This window comes from Phoca vitulina, unplaced genomic scaffold (assembly GCF_004348235.1).
Source record: "Phoca vitulina isolate PV1807 unplaced genomic scaffold, GSC_HSeal_1.0 scaffold21, whole genome shotgun sequence".
NCBI lineage: Eukaryota > Metazoa > Chordata > Mammalia > Carnivora > Phocidae > Phoca > Phoca vitulina.
In genome coordinates, this window is record NW_022589724.1 from 28,103,983 (window position 1) to 28,122,977 (window position 18,995).

Below are 18,995 nucleotides of genomic sequence, written 5' to 3' on the forward strand. Positions count from 1 at the left end.
ACCACCTGCCGGCCATGGTGCTGTGAGCGCCGCGCCCGCGCCCGCCGCGCCCGCGCGCCCCGCCTCCTCGCGCCCGCGCGCCCCGCCTCCCGCTTCCGGCCCGCGGGCGGGGGCCTGGGCTGCTCTCTCCTCACGCGACCGCCCCCACCCCCCGGCGGCAGACGGCCCGGCGCCCGGCGCTGTAGGTGCGCCCCACAAGTGACCCCCTAGGCATACAGTCTTCGCTCCATCTCGCAGGTGAGGACACCGAAGGGCAGCGTCCCTTTGCAGGCCACCCAGCTGGTGCGGCTGCTCGGCCGCCTCCTCCTCGGGGGTCCGCACGCCCGGCGTCGGGGGCGCTCTGGCACACCTGTCGAGCAGGCCGCCGGGGCTGGCATCCCTCGGGGGTGGCAGGGCCTCAGCGGGGGCGGGGAGCCTGGGGGCGGGGGGCGGGCCGGTGCGCGCACGGCCCCTCCGGCCGCCTCTTGGGACTGGTGCCCCGCGGTGTCGGGAGTCACGGACTTGATCTTGAGAGTTGGGGGCTGGCGGGGCTCTGGGGCAGCCAGGAGAGACCCGAGACCTGCTCTTCCCTGGCAGGCGGGCCCTTCTCTCCTTCTGGCCACCTTACCCCCAAAGCCGGCTCCCGGGCGGGGACGAGGCACGAACACTGTGCAGTGTGCCGGGCAGGCTGAGCGCGAGGGCCAACGGAAATCCACTGGGGTACCCGGGCAAGGCCCTGCTCCTCTTAGGGCCTCAGTTTCCCCTTTCCCCATCCGTAAAATGAGAAAAGTGGAGCCATGCCTCCTCCTCTTCATCTGACTTCTCGCTTAGGGAGAAGCTTCCCTTCCCCTCCTGGCCACACTCCTGCGGGAGGAGGGCAAGACTGGCTTCTCCACGGGGAAAGCACTTCCAAGCAGTGCGGGATCCTGGTGGGGGGGCGGGGGGTTCCGCCCCGCCCACCCACTCCCTCCCTTGCCTCCTCCCAAGTCTCCCCAAACTCTGGCGGTGGGCGCCCTCTGGTGTCGCCTGTCCCACCTTGCAGTCATGTACCAGAATTCCCGTAAGGCGTTTTGTAAAATAAAGAAACTATAATAATAATGAAAAGTATAAAATGTATAGAGTTTTCAAGAAACTGTGTTCTACTTCCAGAAAATGGTCACTTTAACTTTGTAAATATTTATCTAAAATGATATTTACGAAACTGTGATATATATTATTTGATTGTATATGTACAACTGTAAATACATTTGTACCTCTCTTGTATTCTAAAATAAAAATTACTTGGATCATTTATCACTTAGCATCTGAAGGGGTTGACACATTTATCTGCATGAAAAGGAAATATGAAAAATGCCTAGAAACTGGAGAGGGGTTGGGCAGAGTTGTTTCACTGCTTTTGAAAGTCACCATTGTGCCCTCCCCGAGGAAGATTCTCCGTCACAACGGGGATGTCAGCTCCTAAAGAGATGGCCACAGTGCAAAGCAACCGGAAATCTTTGAAGGGGCTGGGCATATTCTTCATGCTTCCAGCTGGACTCTCAAATCCTGGTGTCCCACTTTGTTACTTCCCCCAAATCTTTACTTACTTTTTTTTTTCTTTTTTCTTTTTCATGAACAATTTAAGAGAATTCAAGCAGCCCGTGGGGTGGACCAAGATGGCCACCAAGTGCCCTCCCAATGCCTAGAATTTCCAAATGCTCTGGGTCCCCATTTCCAGAGCGTCCCCGAGGAAGAGGAAAGAGGAGGAAGGCCTTCAATGCAGGGCCAGGCCCTGGCTCTCCTACCCAGCGCCTCCTGGCCAGGAGGAGGTGTGCACACTGGGGAGTGTGAGTTCACACCTGTACTCCAGCACGAGCTAGTTGGGAGGGTCGCCTTTCCAACCCACTGGCATCGTACAGGCACACCTCTGTGCATCCTCATTTAGCCGTGTGTGTGTGCACACGAGCTCACACACACACACACGAAGACACTTGAACTCACACTTTTATAAAGGCCATCCCCATTTGGAGCTTCAGGTGCTCCCAAAGACCCCCATACTTTGGGGACTGGTCTTGTACCCCGGCAGATGGGGGCACAGGTAGAGATGTACACTTGATGTGTTCATTTGCAAGGCCCATCTGGGGTTTCCTCCCTAGGGTAAGCGGGGAAAGTCACCCTTGTTACTCCTCCTCCCCCTGTCTGCAACCTCGCCTCTCCTTTGAAACCTCACCACTAGGCTTCTGATGCCTCCAGGGGCCCCCGGTATTACCTTCCCCCCATTGCAGGCGCCACGGGAGGCCTCTTGTTTCCATAAACAAAGCTGAATCCCCTTTCTCCTGGATGCTGACCAGTAGAGTTAAACACCCTCCTGACCCACATGCCGTGCCTCCCAGAGAGTAATGCTGGCTTCCTTCAGGAGTCAGACTTCAGAGAAGTCAGTAGGGCCCTTGATCAAAAATCTACATGGCTCTCCGTAGCTAATTCCATTCTGTGAAGTCCCCGCTACCGAGCGCAGGGTCCACAGCCCGGGCTCCAGAACCCACCTGGTGGCAGCAGGCTGTAATTGCAGGCTAAAGTGCATTTGCTACGCCCGCTGCAGACCTACACAAGTGTGCGGGCCTGGAGATCCAAGGATGAGCAGAGAGGAATGGGGGTCCCGAAGAATTGCACGCTGCTGGGAGGCCTGACACCAAAGGCCTGAGCTCTCACCGTGCTTGCATTCCCAGCAGACGCCTCAGGCCCCTTTCCACGGAGTGCACCCCCCCTCCTCCCCACAAAGGCATGCAAACACCACAGCAGTTTCTGGCCTTAGGGATTTAAATGCATTTATTCTGGAAATCCTCCCCACAAGCCTATGAAGCTGATGTTCTTTTTTCCTCCCTGATGCACTATTAATATCCATTTGAAGTAGAAGAAAACTGAGCTAGAGAGTAAATCATTTGCCCGTGTCACCCAGCCACGAGTAGCAGAGCCGTTTTCGCCACGGCCGCTGACCCTAGAAGCCATGCTCACGACCAGTGGGCCAACCACATCCCAGTCAACCCACAGAGTCAGGGCTTTCTGCGTATCCCACAGGGAGGCAGTGCAGACCGGCACCGTATGTAGACCTTGTATTCTTCAGCCTTGCAAAACTCGCTTACTCATTCTAGAAGCTTTTTTGGAGATTCCTTAGGACTTCGATGTACACGATCATGTTGTCTATGAATAGAGACAGTTTTACTTCTTCCTTTCCAATCAAGATGCCTTTTCTTTCTTTTTCTCATCTTATTGCGTGGTTCAGGAACTCCAGGAGTGGAGGATTCTAGATAGAGGCCACCGGGTCTGGGTTTGAAACCCTGCTCCGCCCTTCACTCGCTGTGTGACCTGAGGCAAGTCAATTGGCGGCTCTGTGCCTCAGTTTCCTCAAATGGAAAAGAATGTTGTGAGGATAAAGTGGGATAATATATATAAAATAAAGCATGTGGCTTGGTGCCTGGCACAAAGTTAAGTGTTCAATAAATGGAAGCTCTTGTTAATGCAGGGATGCCTTTGGTGGGTGAGAAGGGTTGTAGCTTCTTTTGCCACCCACCCCACTGGACATTCCCCCAGAGGGCATCTGAGGCAGCTGTCCACCCCCCTCTTCTCCTACCCTTTGCTGTATCCATTATCCTTGGATCTCTTGAAATGGAGGAACAGATATCCCAAACTTTCAGCTTCCTTCCCACCTCAGAGCTGGCCTACTGGGATGTATGTCTGTGGCTAGTGGGGAAAGTTCTGGATGGTGGCTGATTAGCACCCTTGCCAACTGCTTCCTGCAATGTGGCTGCCTCGTCGAAATCAGACATCTTGCATGTTAGCGCAGGGCTTCAAAGACAAGTCCTCCAAGAACCTGTCCCTGCTTGTCTGGTACCTGGCCCAGGCGGGATTAGGGCAGGTGGAGCATGGCCCAGAGTGAGCCCCCTACAGGAGGGCCGGTTATTTACTATCTCTAGGGAATGGCTAACCCTGGAAGGGGCCTCAGTTCCAAGCACTGAGACACAATGAACAAAAAGCATAAAGCCCCCGGTTCTTGGAGTACTCGTGTTCTAGTGGAGGAAGTCCGCAATAAATAAGCAAACACACAGGAACATTCAGTGACAAGAAAGGAGACAGGATCAAATGATAAAAAAGGGACCGAGGATTATTCCATAAAAGGTGGTCAGGGAAGGCTTCTTTGAGGAGGTGATAGTTGAGCTGAGGTCTGTGTGAGAAGCAGCCAGCCCCACCAAGACCTAGGGGAAGAGAATTCCATGCCAAGAGCGCCCCAAGTGCCCTGATCTTGGGGTGGCGACCAGAGCGGTGTGTATGGAACACAGGTGAGACCAGCGCATCTGGCTGCAGTAGAAGGAGTAAGGGGTTGGGTTAGGAGGAGAGCGAGCTCAGAGACAGGGCCAGGAGAAGACGAGTTTGGATTTTATTCTTGGTGTAAAGGGAAGCTGCCAGAAGTGTTCTAAGCCGGGAAGTGGTTTAACCTGATGTGTTTTTTTAAAAGCTCACTCTGCCTGCTCTATGGAGATTGGATGGTAGGAGGGGCAAATGTAGAACCAACCTGGAGGTGGTGCCCAGGTGAGACAGGACTGAGTGGCCTGAGGAAAGTGCACAGATGGGAGGTAGGTGGATGTGGGGGGAACTGATGAATGTTAGACCTGAGAGGCCATTAAAATCACTGAGGGAGTTAAACACGTGTTCACAGGCTTCCAAGACCCCACCTTTATAGCACCTCAATGCCCAAGTTTGGGCTCAGGAATCCATATTCCTTTTTTCTTTTTTCTTTTTTAAGATTTTATTTATTTATTTGACAGACACAGAGAGAGAGAGAGAGCGCGCGCACAAGCAGGGGGAACGGCAGGCAGAGGGAGAGGGAGAGGGAGAAGCAGGCTTTCCGAAAGCAGGGAGCCCAATTTGGGGCTCGATCCCAGGACCCCAGGGATCATGACCTGAGCCTAAGGCAGACGCTTAACCAACTGAGCCAGCCAGGCGCCCTGAGGCATCCATATTCCTAATAAGCCCCTCTGGGATGCGCACTGTTCCCGGGTGCCCGGTTGCCCGGTGTGGTATGAAGAAGCAAGTCTGTTGCACAGAGAGGAGCTCTGGTGGGGAGTCTGGAGTCTCGGGTGCCAATCCCAATTGCAGGTCTGTTGTGGGATTCAGAGACCGCAAGGGACTGTCAGGAATAGCAATTCTTACCTCCAAGATGGGCCAAGTGTGAGGAATAAGTAGCATGTGTTTGTAAAGCATTCAGCAAAGGACAAGGCCCTGGAGAAGTGTTTGGTAAATGGTGCAGGCTTTGGGGTAAAGCAGGTGCAGTGGGAAGGAACACTGGCCCTGCCACCAAGCACTCTGTGAATATTAGTCCTTTTTGGCCCTTAGTTGCTTCCGCTATTAAAAAACGTATCTGCAGTGGACTGAATGTGTCCCTCCTAAATTCATGTGTTAAAATCCTAACCCCCAAGTTTAAGTATGAGGAGGTGGGACCTTTGGGAGGTGATTAGTTCACCAGGGTGGAGCCCTTGTAAATTGGATTAGTGCCTTATAAAAGACACCCCAGAGACTCCCCTCACCCATTCTGGGCCATACGAGGAAACAGCGAGAAGTCAGTTGTCTGTGAACCGGGAAGCCAGCTCTCAACAGACACTGAATCCGACACTATACTTAGTGTTCATAATCCCAATGCTGTGACAGGCCCGGTAAATGTGGATCGCTTCTCGGCCTTTTGGCTAAGATCAAGTGTAGGCTCGTAAATGTGGGTGCTGCGAGAATGGGAGGGGCGGAGGTTTTGTCCGTCCCTTCTGGGATGAAAGTGGATGATGTCAAGAGTACCCTACTCTTGGTCTAGGGGCCCTCCCAGGCCTAGCTCCCTAGCCGGCTGGGCTACCCTGGCTCAAAGGACACCACTGCCCTCTTACGGCGGAGGCCAGACTCAACTCACACTTTTGTAGCTCTATCATCTCCTCCACGCAGGAGGGCGATTGTCTGACCTTCGGATGCCCCATGGAGCCCTGGAATTTATATCCTTGACTGCCTTGCAGGATTGGCTTTCTTGACAGATGTAGTTGTGAGCTTTGCTTAAAAAGAAATGTTGTCCTTTTGGAGGTTTAGCAAACAACTGGTCTGATGGATCTTTAGGAGGCAGTGGACCTGATTTGCTGAGCGTAGTGTGTGAGGCTAATGCAGGTTATTTAATCCTCTTTAGGGTCCCTGTGCATAATCATCAGCTCCAATTCCCTGAGGTTGAAACACGGTTTGTTGTGGATGCTATAAATCACGCAGGGCAAGGGGGAGGGAGAGGGTAGTGGGAGGCAGGGAGAAGGGAGGAGGGAAATGCTCCTATTAAATAGGATGTGGAGGAGGCACCTGGGTGGCTCAGTCGGTTAAGCGTCTGCCTTCGGCTCAGGTCATGATCTTGGGGTCCTGGGATTGCGCCCCACATCAGGCTTTCGGCTCAGCGGCGTGTCTGCTTCTCCCTCTCCCTCTGTGATCTCTCTTGCTTTTGCTCTTTCTCAGATAAATAAATAAAATATTTTTAAAAAGTAAACTGGACATGGGGATAAAGCCACATATACATCTGTCTGTCCACCATTGAATCCTTAGAACAGCTCCTGGCACACAGAGAGTGCTCAATTTGTTGTATGAGTAAATATAAACCCATATCTTTGTATTATGTGTGCACCTGCCCTCCCTACGAGATAGGCCTGCTTTGCAAGGTTTGCATATTCTCTTAGGCAGTTTTATTTTTAAGTTAGAGTAAATCAGCTCATTCAAAAGAAGTTATTAAGAAAGAACAGAATCAGCACCTGGAACACTGTTTGGGGGTAGAGGTGGTTGGTTGGTGCTGAGCCAGCACCCACGAGGAGGCAGTAAAGTAGAACACTGGGGCTACCAGGAACAGTATGAAAAGGGCCTCTTTTTTCTTTCCAACTAGTGTTTTCTGTAGATCCCACCTCCCCAACCTCCTGAGCTCTCTCATACCAAAGAATCACATTTTAGCAACTTAGAGTTGGAAGGAAACTCATAGGCCCATTTCTCAATGATCTCTGACTCTGGTAAACCATAAATGGGATGATGATTACGAGATATTTTTGGTAAAAAATCAAACGCCATGCAACCTGAGATCTCATTATTTCACAGGTGCGGCCTTACCAATAGTAAAAATGGCAACTTGGCTCCCTCATTCCCTTCATGTTAGCCAAACGGTTGCCAGTAGTCAACATGGCCGCCAGACTGTGCGTTCCCATTGGCGACTGCTCTGAGGCCCGCCCTGCCCCGCCCCTCCGTGCGAAGGCCGGGAACTGCCGAGACGGATGTCGCCGTTCCCGGCCGGACTGCGCCTGCGCCATTCTTTGGCGCCAAGATGGCGGTGGAGATGAGGCTTCCCGTGGCTCGCAAGCCTCTTAGCGAGAGCGTGGGCCGCGATACTAAAAAACATCTGGTGGTTCCGGGGGACACGATCACCACGGACACGGGATTCATGCGGTACGTGGGGACCTGGGGACTCGGGGCCCCAAAGGGCGGCTGCTGGGCTGTGCACGTGGCCTCTGTTCCCTTGCATCTGAGTACCCGCGGGACGCAGGGCACAGCTGAGCATGCCAGCTCCCTTGTTTCCGAGTCCTCGGGCTTCTTATTCTATGCACCTTGTGTGTCCCCGTCTGCGTTTGCCTCAGTCCCTGGAAATCCTTCTCTCCTAACCTCTGGTGTCAAAGACTCCTGGGTTCTCTGCCTCGGGCCCTGATCTCTGAGCCTTCCTCGCCGTCTTCGTTGGAGACCTGCAAAACTGGGGAGGGTTAGGAGCAGGGGCCTCTTTCCAGTTTTCAGATGAGGGGACAGTGGGCATTCCTGACGTGGCCTCTTCTCTCGGCGACATCTCTTAGCCAGGTGCTCGGTTTTGAAATCAGTAATTGTTTGGGCTTAGGGCATACACAATATGTTGTGCTACATGCACCCAAATCTACATTTTGAATCTGAAGGCAGTACAATATGTGTAGTTAAGAGAGCAGACTCTTGAGCCAGACAGTTGGGGTTTCAGCCCTGCGCCATCACATATTATAAGTTGTATTTCCTCTCCAAGGTCAGTTTTCTTATCTGATAGTGATAATAACAGTAACTATTTGGTAGGGAAATGAGAATTAAATGAGGAAATAATTAAGAAGAGAAGCGGGGTGCCTGGGTGGCTCACTCGGTTAAGCGTCTGACTCCTGATTTTAGCTCAGGTGTGATCTCAGGGTCCTGAGATCCAGCCCATGCAACCCCCCCTCCCCAGGCTTCACGCTGGGTGTGGAGCCTGCTTGGGATTTTCTCCCTCTCTGCCTCTCCCCCTCCTCTTTCTTTCTCAAAAAAAAAAAAAAAAAGAAGAAGAAAAGAAGCAAAACTCACCATTGTATCACTATCGTAGATAAACACTAGTAGTATTTCAGCCTTTTGGTGGTGGGGGTACAGCATTTATAATATTGCTCTTTAACCTTTTAGTTTGAGGTTATTGGATCCGAAGGAATCTTAAGTGTCAGTCCTTCATGAATTCAGCATATATTTGTATTACGTGCGGTTGGAGTACAGCTGTTATCAAAGTAGGGAAATCTCTGTCGCGGTGGAGTTTATATTTCGACAGAGACAGACAGATAATAAACAATAAGCACAACAAACAAGTTAGTATGTTTGGTGATAAATTCAGTGGGGAAAATGCAAAGTTGAGCAGGGTAAGTGGAATGTGGTTGGGAATATGGTGGGGGTGGTGGCAGCAGGATGGGTGACTGTTTTAAATGGAGTAATCAAGGTAGGCCTGATGGAGAAAGTGACATTTGAGTAGACTTGAGTAAGACAAGGGGAGATGTCTATGCAGCTCTCTCAAGGAGTGTTCGGGGCACAGAGAAAAGCCAGGCTTTAAAGTAGGAGGAGCCTGTTAGGAATATATTGTTCTTGAAGGGAGAGGTCATCTCAAGAGTTACCCTTGTATCCTTTGTATCCTACTCTTAAAACAGGGGCCATGGAACTTACATGGGGGAAGAGAAGCTCATTGCATCTGTGGCTGGCTCAGTGGAGAGGGTAAACAAGTTGATCTGTGTGAAAGCTTTGAAAACCAGGTGAGAACAAAAGGTGTGTATTCTCTTGTGTCATTCATGTTATACAGCCAGGAACATACCCCACCCCCCCGCCTGCTTTATCATTCAGTAGGTCTGCGATTTTGAACATGACTATAGAAAGGATATAGGTGACTATAGAAAGGATATAGGTGACTATAGGTAAGTGTGGGCTTCAAAGGTTTCCTCACATTACTCGATCTCTCCAAACTTTGGCCACCTCCTCTGCAAAATGAGGGTGATAGCATGATCCATCTTGTAGGATTTTAGTTAGAATTCATTGAAACGGGACATGTAAAGTACTTAGCACAGGGCCTGCTACCTAGAAGAGCTCAGTAAAGGTTAGCCCCAGAAAGGAAGCCGGTGGGGCTGGAATGGAGTGAGCAAGGGGGAGTGTAGGGGCAGATGCAGACAGAGAGCCGAGGTGGGCAGCCTGCCTTGATAAGCATGTTGTCTTCCACTTTCTGTAGTCTAGGCCACCCCTGGAAGGGGTGGAGCAGAGGAGGGACATGATCTGACTTCTGTCTTAATATCACTGGCTGCTGGAAGGGATTGAGGGGGAACAGGGGCAGGCTTAGGGAGACTTCATGGACTGTTTTCATCATCTAAAATAATGGTGGCTTGGACTAAAGGAGCAGTAGAAGTGGGGAGTAATGGCTGATTCTGCATATATTTTGTGTTCTGAGTTTTTTGTTTTGTTTTGTTTTTCACTTAAGGGTATTGGATTTTGTATTCTTTGGGCTTTTCCATATATAGGACCATGTCTGTGAATCGAGGTAGTTTTACTTTTTCCTTTCCCAATTTGGATGCCTTTTATTTCTGTGTATATTTTGAAGGTAGAGCCAGTAGGATCAGCTGCTGGACTTGTCCTGGAGTGAGAGAGAGAGAGAGAGAGAGAGAGAGAGAGAAATCAAGCGTTCCTCCAAGGACTCCCAAGATTTTTGGCTTGAGCAACTGGAGGAATGGTGTTGCCATTTACTGAGACCCTGCTGGCTGGGAGAGGACCAGTTTGTGATGGGGGCTGGGGAGGGAGCTGCTGGAAAGCTTTTCTTTAGGTTGGTGACATTTGGAAATGCCTAATAGTCATGTAAATAGAGATGCTAGGTAGCCAGCAGTTGACTGGAGTCTGGAATTCAGGGGAATGGCATAGTCATCAGTGGTATTTAAAGCCATTAGATTGGATGAGCTCAGCAAGAGGTGAGTGTGGGCTGACAGAGAAGAGGTCCACAGCTGGAGCCTTCAGCATGGAAGACATAATGATTAGAATTGGGATAAGGAACTAGCACAGGGGCCGGAGTTGAGCACCCTGTGGGTGGGGGAGACTGTGAGTGGACTGGATTGAGTGGGGTCCTGTCTCAGTCTCCTCTTCCTCCTCCTTTGCTGATGCAGAAGCCATCTGTGTTCCAGAGCCCCCCAGGAAATATTCCATGGTTATCAGTGTCATGTAATTAACAAAATAGGGGTTTCAGGCTTAAGGAACTACTTGGAATAAATGGTTTGTCCAAGAATAGTTAATGGAGACTTTATACATGTAAGAATGTTTGAAGTTCTCGGTTCTTGGAAATAAGTCGGAAAAGCATAGTATGTGAATTTACCATACTTCAGCATGGTGCCTAATCCAGGCCCTCATCCTGTTGAACTGAAATCTCCAGTGGTGCTTAGTCTTGTAATAAGGTCTGTTCACTGATGGATGACCTGTTTTATCTTTCAGATATAATGGTGAAGTAGGAGACATTGTGGTGGGGAGAATCACAGAGGTAAAGTAGATATCATGTTGGTTTTTACAAAGTAAAAGCAAGCTGGTGATTGAATGAATGGGATAGTCATTCTATCTGTAGTTATGCAAATGGGGCATTCATTGCATTTGACTCTTACGTGCCCCCCCCAAGAGATTTTATTTTTTTATTTGAGAGAGCACAGGTGGGGTTGGGGAGGAGCAGAAGGAGAGGGAGAGGCAGACTCCCTGCTGAGCACGGAGCCCCATGGGGCTTGATCCCAGGACCTGAGCCTAAGGCAGACACTTAACCGACTAAGCCACCCAGGCGCCCCTTACGTGCCCTTTGATGTAAACAGTTGGCTTGTTGTATTGGGGATTATTGGTCACTGACGATGTGAGCTCTTGCCCCTGGAGTCTGTGTCCCAACTGTGAAATTTCTCTGTAGGTTCAACAGAAGAGGTGGAAGGTGGAGACCAACTCTAGGCTGGATTCGGTCTTGCTTCTGTCATCCATGAACCTTCCTGGAGGAGAGCTGGTAAGGGTCTCCAGGCTGGTACTGTAGAATTTGCTAGCGAAAGTTCTGGGGTCCGTTGCACCAGTGGAGAACTCTGCTTTATGCTGAGGTTGCGTCTTTTACTCTTGTTTGTCTGCTCTGAGGTTTGCTGCCTGGATGTACACATTTTCACTTGGTCCGGGCCTCTCAACATAAGCAGCAGTTGGTATGTGATAGGATCTGGAATGGCCGTGGGGTGTGATGCCAAAAGAGAGTTGGAAGAGAAGCTCTCAGGTGCTTGGTGCTCATTCACAGTGATGGTGTCCCTTGAAAAGTTGTGTTTAGATTAGCTTTTTGTCAATTGAATGGCATTTGGTATTCCAGACAACTGCAATAGCTAAGGGGCAGCCTTTTGTAAAATGCTGTGGTTTCTCTTCAATCCAGCATGTATGTACAGAGAGGCTCACTGCTAGGTTCTCTGGAGAATGCAAGATAAAGGAGGCTTGGCTGAGTTCCTGAAAGTGCACAGATTAGCAGGGGAAGCGAGATAACTGATCTAAATACCTGACAGTCGAAGAATAAACAAGCATGTGATTGTACAGAAGGAGTGAGTGATTTCACTGGGAGATGCCTGTAGGAAAGGGGCATTAGAGTGGATCCCTGAAGAATGGATGGAATTTCACAGGGAGTCTGAGACCACGGGAAATGTGTGAGTAAAGATAAGAGTCAAGCCATAGGTAGTCTGGTCCTGCTGCAGCAGGGAGGGCTGCCACGGACGGTGAGTGTGGACAAGGAGGCTGGGCACGATTGGGAGGGGTTTCAGCAGCATGTAAGGAGTTGGAAAACTATGCAGAGAAAGGAGGGGGAGAGGAGGAGCTGTGGGAAGGCCTGTACGAGGGAAAGTGGTGGTGATCGCTCTGGTGTTCCTTGAGTGACACTGCTTACCTACTCTAGTGTCTGAATACTGTGGCTGGTTCCAGAGATCTTTCTGTAGGATCTGACTTAAGTCACGTCATCGCTTTGTGTATTTCAGAGGAGAAGATCTGCAGAAGACGAGCTGGCCATGAGAGGTTTCTTGCAGGAAGGGGATCTTATCAGTGTATCCTGCACCTTGGATTACAGCGTCTCTATGCTCTTTACGGAGCTGGGAAATGGGGCTTTGATTGTATGTCTCCGCCTGGAGACATGTAGTCCTGGCGGGGATCTGGATCCTAGATCAAGTGTCTCAGGCTCTGCTGCAGCCTTCCTCCATCCACTTAACCCAGCCGAACTCTCCAGCCCTTGTTCAGACCTGCTGCCTCAGTCATTTTTTGGGGTTTTGTCACTTATGGTGGCCCGTGCTTTAAGCTAGACTCCAATTTTCTTATGCAGGGAGTAGAAAAGGTGTTGTTCACATCAAGACATTCGTGAGAACCAAGGGGGAGAGGTTAGGTCGAGGTGCTGTCCTCCGGGTCTGTCGGGCTGCGAGTGGGACCGTTGGGCATGGGAGGAAAGGAAGGGGGGGGGCAGGGCCCAGGGAAGGCGGTGCCGTGAGAGCGTTGCTTCCTTCATCAGCCCGGCCAGGCGGAGGTGCAGGCGGTGTTCTCGGACGGGGCTGTCTCTCTGCACACGAGGAGTCTGAAATACGGCAAAGTAAGTCGGGCTCCTGCTTTTCCTGGATACAGACTGAGACTTCGAATCCATTTCTGAATCCCCAGGGCTCTCTGGAGTTCGGCCCTGAAGAGCCCCAGAAGTTAAGCAGGACAGGCTGGCCTCCCCAGAGCGGCTGGTTCACGCGGTCATGGGTCAGTAGCATTGTCACCGACGACAGCTCCTGTTCTCTTCTTACTGAGGAGACTGTTGTGGCAGGAGAGCTCCCGTGACCAGGGGCCCCGCGCCCTGCTGGCTCGGCTTGCTCCCGGGGGCGCTGCCGCTTTGTACTGGGGCCAGGCCTGAGAGGCTCTACTAGGAGCAAAGGGAGGTCATACTGAAACCCGATGGCCCTGGCTCTAGACAAATGTCCAGTCAATAAATTGGGTGTCATTACTAGGAGAAACTGGTTTGCCACTTGAGCCTCTAAATGAAATGTCACTGATTGTACGAAGTTATGTTATTGAGGCTCTTACTGTTTTAACGATAGCATACTTTTTTTCTTTTAAAGATTCACTTATTTTAGCAAGAGAGAGTGCACATGAGCAGGGGAGGGGCCGAGGGAGAGAAGCAGACTCCCCGCTGGGCGGGGAGCCCGCGTGGGGCTTGATTCCACAAACCTGAGATCATGACCCGAGCCGAAACCGAGAGACAGGGGCCCCACGCCAGCATACTTTCTCTAAAACAGATTATGATTTATTAGTCTCTGGGCTTTATCTGGCGGAACCTTCTCATTTTCTGTTCGCTTGTGGAGTGGCTCCAGTCAGCCGTGCGCGCAGCCCTGGAGCAAGGCCACAGCTACACTCTGGGTGCTGACCTTCCTGGGCCTGGTCCTGCAGACCCTCCCTCTGCGGGCGGGATGGGAACTCGGGGCTGACCCCCCCCACTGGGGATGGGTTTGCACCCAGCTGTCGGCCACTCCCCTTGCCCAGCGGCACGCGTGTCCGGGCAGGGTAGGTGGCTGGGATCCAGGTGGAACAGAATGGTGCACCTGGGCCCACAAGAGGCTCAGGCGCACGTCCTCATTAGCGCCAGCTTGCCTGACTCTGCCAGCGCACCAGCCCCAGCTTCAAATATAATGATAAGAATGGCAGAGAATGAGAGAAGAGTATTGAAAGTCACCTTCTCTTGGGGTGTGTCAACAACCTCTGCGTCCAGAAGTGTCCTCTGGGAGTAATTACCCTGTGTGTACACACAGGTGACTGTAGTCATTAACAGGAGTGGCCCCGACTCCGCTGTAATGAGGATGTGTATTCTGTGGTCTGCTTTTCACGCACTTTACTCATGACCCTCCAGTGACTTCGTTTATGCTGTATTTCTTTAGCTAGGCCAGGGGGTGTTGGTCCAGGTTTCCCCCTCCCTGGTCAAACGGCAGAAGACTCACTTCCATGATTTGCCCTGTGGGGCCTCAGTGATTCTTGGTAGCAACGGCTTCATCTGGATTTACCCCACACCCGAGCACAAAGAAGAGGACGCGGGGGGCTTCACTGCAAACCTGGAGGTGTGTAAACACCATGGCTGCTGTCGGGGCGGAGTGGCGCTCAGTCTTCGCTGTGCTTCTGGGGCGGGTGGAGCTGGCTGTTTCAGTTTTTAAAATTTTTTACTTTTTAAAGATTTATTTATCTATTTGAGAGAGCGTGTGCATGAGCAGGGGCGGGAGAGGGAGAAAAGCAGACTCCACGCTGAGCGCAGAGCCCAACTCGGGGCTCGATCCCACAACCCTGAGATCATGACCTGAGCTGAAACCAAGTCGGACGCTTAACCGACTTAGCCACCCAGGCGCCCCAAGAGCTGTCTGGTTTTAAACTGTATGACTGCTGTAGTCTGAGGGAATTCGAGTTTCCCTTGAGGTGTCTTCATGAACATCGTCTTGCCTTCTCCTTTTCTGAAGGAAAAGGAACGGGAACTGGTTTGATCCCCATTGGCAGGATGGCAGGTTGCAGGGTTACAGCAGCTGAGGGCCTTCCTAGTCTCCCTTGGAGTTAGCAGTTGATTGGCTTGGAGTCTCGGAGTGATAGGGTCCAAGTTATAAATGATTTCTGCGCTTTGCCGTGACTCTTTCCTGACTTCGGTTCTGTGTTTCCCTCTGCCTCCGCTGGCAGCCCATCTCCCTCGCCGACCGAGAGGTGATCTCCCGGCTCCGGAACTGCATCGTCTCGCTGGTCACCCAGAGGATGATGCTGTATGACACCAGCATCCTGTATTGCTACGAGGCATCCCTTCCACACCAGGTACCTGCTCCAGCCACGCCCTCCCTCTTCCTCGTCCAGCTGTGGGGGGGGGGGTGTCGTCTGCTCCAGCGCTTCCTCTGGGATCGCAAGCACATCTCCCGGCAGCTTCACCATGTCCAGTGGTGGGAACGGATCTGCTGGGCAGCCCTACTGAGTGTTGGTAGAGTTTCCCCAAGATACTTGTAATATCCACGGTGTCTAGTGTCCCTCGAAGGATTTGGGGGGATGGAGGTGCTGGGGAGGACTAGTTTACAACAGCAGCTCTCTGGACTTCATCTTCCCATCCCAAATTTTAGTTTTATCTTTTTAGTGAATGCCAAGAATCAGGTCTTTGTTCCTGACAGCTGTATACGGGAGAATCTTGATCGTTCATTAAGCTGGTTCTAGCAGATTGCAATACTTAGCCTCCAATCAAGGGATATAGACGGATGCCTGGATAGCTCAGTTGGTTGAGCTTCTGGCTCTTGATTTTGGCTCAGGTTGTGATTTTGGGATCATGGGATCGAGCCCCATGTTGGGCTCTGTGCTCAGCGCAGAGTCTGCTTGGAATTCTCTCTCTGGCCCTTCCCCCCGCTCACGTGTTCGCTCTTGTTCTTTAAAATAAATAAATCGTAGGGGTGCCTGGGTGGCTCAGTCGTTCAGCGTCTGCCCTTGGCTCAGGTCATGATGTCAGTGTCTTGGGATTGAGCCCTGCATTGGGCTCCCTGCTCCTCCCCCCTGCTTCTGCGTGTGCGCATGCTCTCTCTCTCTCTGTCAAATAAATAAATACAATCTTTAAATAAATTAAATCTTAAAAATGAAAGGAATATAGAAAGTTTATGGTAACCATGCTTGGTTTCTGCGTTTGGATGTCTGCTTATGGTTGGTTTCTTTTCTGAACAAATACCTTTTTCTTTTCTTCTTTAGATCAAAGACCTCTTAAAGCCAGAAATAATGGAGGAAGTAGTTATGGAAACGCGTCAGAGGCTTTTAGAACAGGAGGGGTGAGGAGAGACATCTGAAGGACGGGACGGTGTGCACCTGACCGGAGCAGTTCTTGAAAGTGAAGAATCTGATTTGTGGTCCCATGTGTGGCTCCGTGGAGAACTGACCTCTATCGGGCTACCTCTGGCCCAAAGACCTGCGTTCTCCTGTTCGAGGGCAGAGCCTGGGGAAGTGCTGCTGGTGCCTCTGGTTGCCCGCAGAGACCGGTGCTATGGGTAGTTTCAGGCCTTTAGTTTTTTAAATTTTTATTATTATTATCTTTCTTTTTTTTTTTTTTTTTTAAGTTTCAAGACTTCAGAAGCACACAGTGTTTCAGCCAAGTGGACTCCCATTCTGGAATAATATGGAGAATCTTTTTCTTCCACTCACCATCAATTCACAATTTCACATGAAATTGCCCTTATAAAAAACACAGCCTCCCTGACCCGCAAATTGCCTGTTTTGGCCTCTATTCCCACTTCTGCAGCGCAAGTAGGATATTGAAGAATATAGTTAGTAACTTTTTTTTTTGAGAGAGAGGGAGCGTGCTTGCGCAAGGGTGGGGGAGCGTGGATCTTAAGCAGGCTCCACACCCAGCACAGAGCCAGTGCAGGGCTCAGTCTCATGACATTGAGATCATGATCTGAGCCGAAACCGAGAGCCTGGACGCTTAACCCACTGAGCCACCCAGGCGCCTGTATAGTTAGTAACATTAACCCAACAGTCAAATGGAAGAATAAAGTTAACCAAGCAGCCTTTGCTTGGTTGGAATCTTATTTCCCACTGCATGTTCCTTCTAGCGGTAAATGCAAGTGTGTCTACACCAGGCTGCCATAATCTGTCCTGCCTTTAAGGGTGAATTGTCAGAAGCTGACTTAGTGATAACAGAATGAATGTTCAGGGTGCTCCGAGGAACACGAAAACAATAAGAGAAATGCACATGGGTGAAGAAAAGCTGTTTTCCTCCTGTCAAGTAGTAATGCATTAACTTTGGAATAATTCAGGGTTGGGACACCTGGGTGGCTCACTCGTTAAGCGTCTGCCGTCGGCTCAGGTCGAGTCGCACATCGGGCTCCTTGCTCAGTGAGGAGCCTGCTTCTCCCTCTCCCTCTGCTGCTCCCCCTGCTTGTGCTCTCTCTCTTTGACAAATAAATAAAAATCTTTAAAAAAATAATAATAATTTAGGGTTAAAAACAGGAGATTGAAGTTCTCACTGAGGAATGCTAGGATTCCCATGCATTGGTTTTCCTAATGACTCTCTAAAAATGGTACTCTGATTCAGGTTTGGGGAAACATTTTTTTAAAGGCAGTCTATGAAGTGCTATCTTATTTCACAATACGTGAACTATTTTTTATATATTTATAAATGTGGCTTTAACATCCCTGTTTCTGTCCCCGTGTCCTGTGTAATACTTGGGAGCAGAGTACAGTTGAAGGAGGGCTTAGCAGATATAAAATCTGATGGAGGCCTTAACTGCTCTCTGCCGGGTCATCTAGTAAAATGTAAACCTTGGACAGTTTCAGTGGTAGTGACTTTGAACACTGCATTTGACAGTTTTGAAATACAGCTTGGCTCTTCACTACTGGTATATTTCCTGAACTTACAACATTACTCAAGAGGTATCTTACAGACAGCCGAATATTCCATAGGCTGTGGTGCAACTTTAGATTTGCTCACTTGGCATGTTTTTGGAGCACACGCTAAGGCTGGATGAGAGCAGGGAGTGCAGAGGGTGGAAGCCGAAGTCCCTGATTTGGTTTAGTTGACTGGGATCATTTGTAAGCTCTCTGAAAGTTTGTTCTTGCTTGGTCTGGTCTCCCAGGCTGCCAGCCTTCTGCTGCTCATTCAGTATGTCCTGAATGGGAATCACTTACCTGCCCAATGGGAATGATAGAACAGTCTGAAAGCACCTCTTGTGGATGATCTCTCCATGGCCCACTAGAGGGCGCTCTTGTCGAGTGTTAATTCCAGTGGGTGTTCTTAAAAAATGGAGTAAGGGGAAATTTTTACACTGGTGCTGAATCCCTGTAGCAACTTGTGATTGCTTTGCTCTATAAAAGTGAGGACAAAGTTAGACTGAATGAGAATATGTGAACCTAAAGGGATTTATTCAACATTTGGTAACGTTGATTTCTGACCGTCAGGCATTTGCTGAGCTCTGCATTTTAGTTTTTAAGTCCTCGAAGGTATCATTCTACAGTGTTATACAGGAAGTAAAAGAGTATAGTGCATCTCTAGAAAATACTGCAGTCTAGGCTTGGGGTTCACCTATAATAGGATGGTGAGTGGAAAGTGGAGATTGGGGATGCACCTTTAGATCAGATGCAGGTGGCCTCTCCACTGTCCCCTAAAGCATCATCTCAGTCTGCAGAAGACCAAACAAGATCTAGTTTGATAGTTAGCAGATAGGACCTCCACTTAGAAATGAAGAAAGTGGTTCAGAGAAAGTGACTTGATTAAGCTCCTACTGAGCTTAGCTATGAATCAGGAGTAGGCTTAAGCATTAGAGAGGTATCCTATAGCAACCCTTTAGAGAATGGGTTGGACTATTGGTGAAAGAATGTGGGTCCAGAAATTTTATTTCCAGCATTGAGACCAGTCCTTTGGGTTGTTACCATTTTGCTCATCGCTTCTCCCTCTATGTATGCTCCTCAGGACAGGGGTGAGCGTCTCCCCACCCCCTGTTGTATACCAGCACCTAGGGCAGCACTCAGCACACCGGCTCGATGAATGCTGAATTAGTTGTAGAAATGCATATTAGAGTTCTGATCCAATTGCCTAATTTTAAGCGTTTATAAACTAGAGAACTATGATGTGCAGGAAATGATTAAAGCATGAATAGAAAGACACCAACATCTCCAAGAAAAATCAGGACAAGATCATGTGTGAATAAAGGGGAACAAGGGTGTTGAAC

The 18,995-nt window shown here is 50.1% G+C and overlaps 2 protein-coding genes across 4 annotated transcripts in view; both read left to right on the forward strand.

Annotated features, from left to right (window-relative positions):
• Positions 1-241, forward strand: part of PRDM12 (PR/SET domain 12) — a 14,469-nt gene extending 14,228 nt beyond the window's left edge. The window contains exon 6 of the mRNA XM_032419011.1: positions 238-241. Within this exon, the coding sequence (XP_032274902.1) occupies positions 238-241 (4 nt within the window). The remainder of the gene's footprint in view (positions 1-237) is intronic.
• EXOSC2 (exosome component 2) lies at positions 158-17,144 on the forward strand. 3 transcript variants are annotated; one of them, XM_032418907.1, is made up of 9 exons: positions 158-237; positions 8,949-9,050; positions 10,759-10,804; positions 11,210-11,299; positions 12,291-12,356; positions 12,821-12,889; positions 14,211-14,387; positions 14,989-15,117; positions 16,024-17,144. In XM_032418907.1, exons 2-9 carry the CDS (start codon positions 8,965-8,967, stop codon positions 16,102-16,104), a joined length of 744 nt encoding a protein of 247 aa, XP_032274798.1. In that variant the 5' UTR covers positions 158-237; positions 8,949-8,964; the 3' UTR covers positions 16,105-17,144. The 3 variants fall into 3 exon arrangements, with proteins under 3 accessions (XP_032274798.1, XP_032274796.1, XP_032274797.1); XM_032418905.1 differs by lacking the exon at positions 158-237 and adding an exon at positions 7,321-7,449; XM_032418906.1 differs by lacking the exons at positions 158-237; positions 14,989-15,117 and adding an exon at positions 7,321-7,449.
• Positions 17,145-18,995: the final 1,851 nt, after the last annotated feature.

Coding starts and splice junctions, on each gene's coding strand:
- EXOSC2 (XM_032418905.1), top strand. CDS start 7,328: ATGGCGGTGGAGATGAGGCTTCCCGTGGCTCGCAAGCCTCTTAGCGAG. Junction 7,450..8,948: donor ACGGACACGGGATTCATGCG/GTACGTGGGGAC, acceptor CTCTTAAAACAG/GGGCCATGGAACTTACATGG. Junction 12,357..12,820: donor AGGAAGGGGATCTTATCAGT/GTATCCTGCACC, acceptor CAGCCCGGCCAG/GCGGAGGTGCAGGCGGTGTT.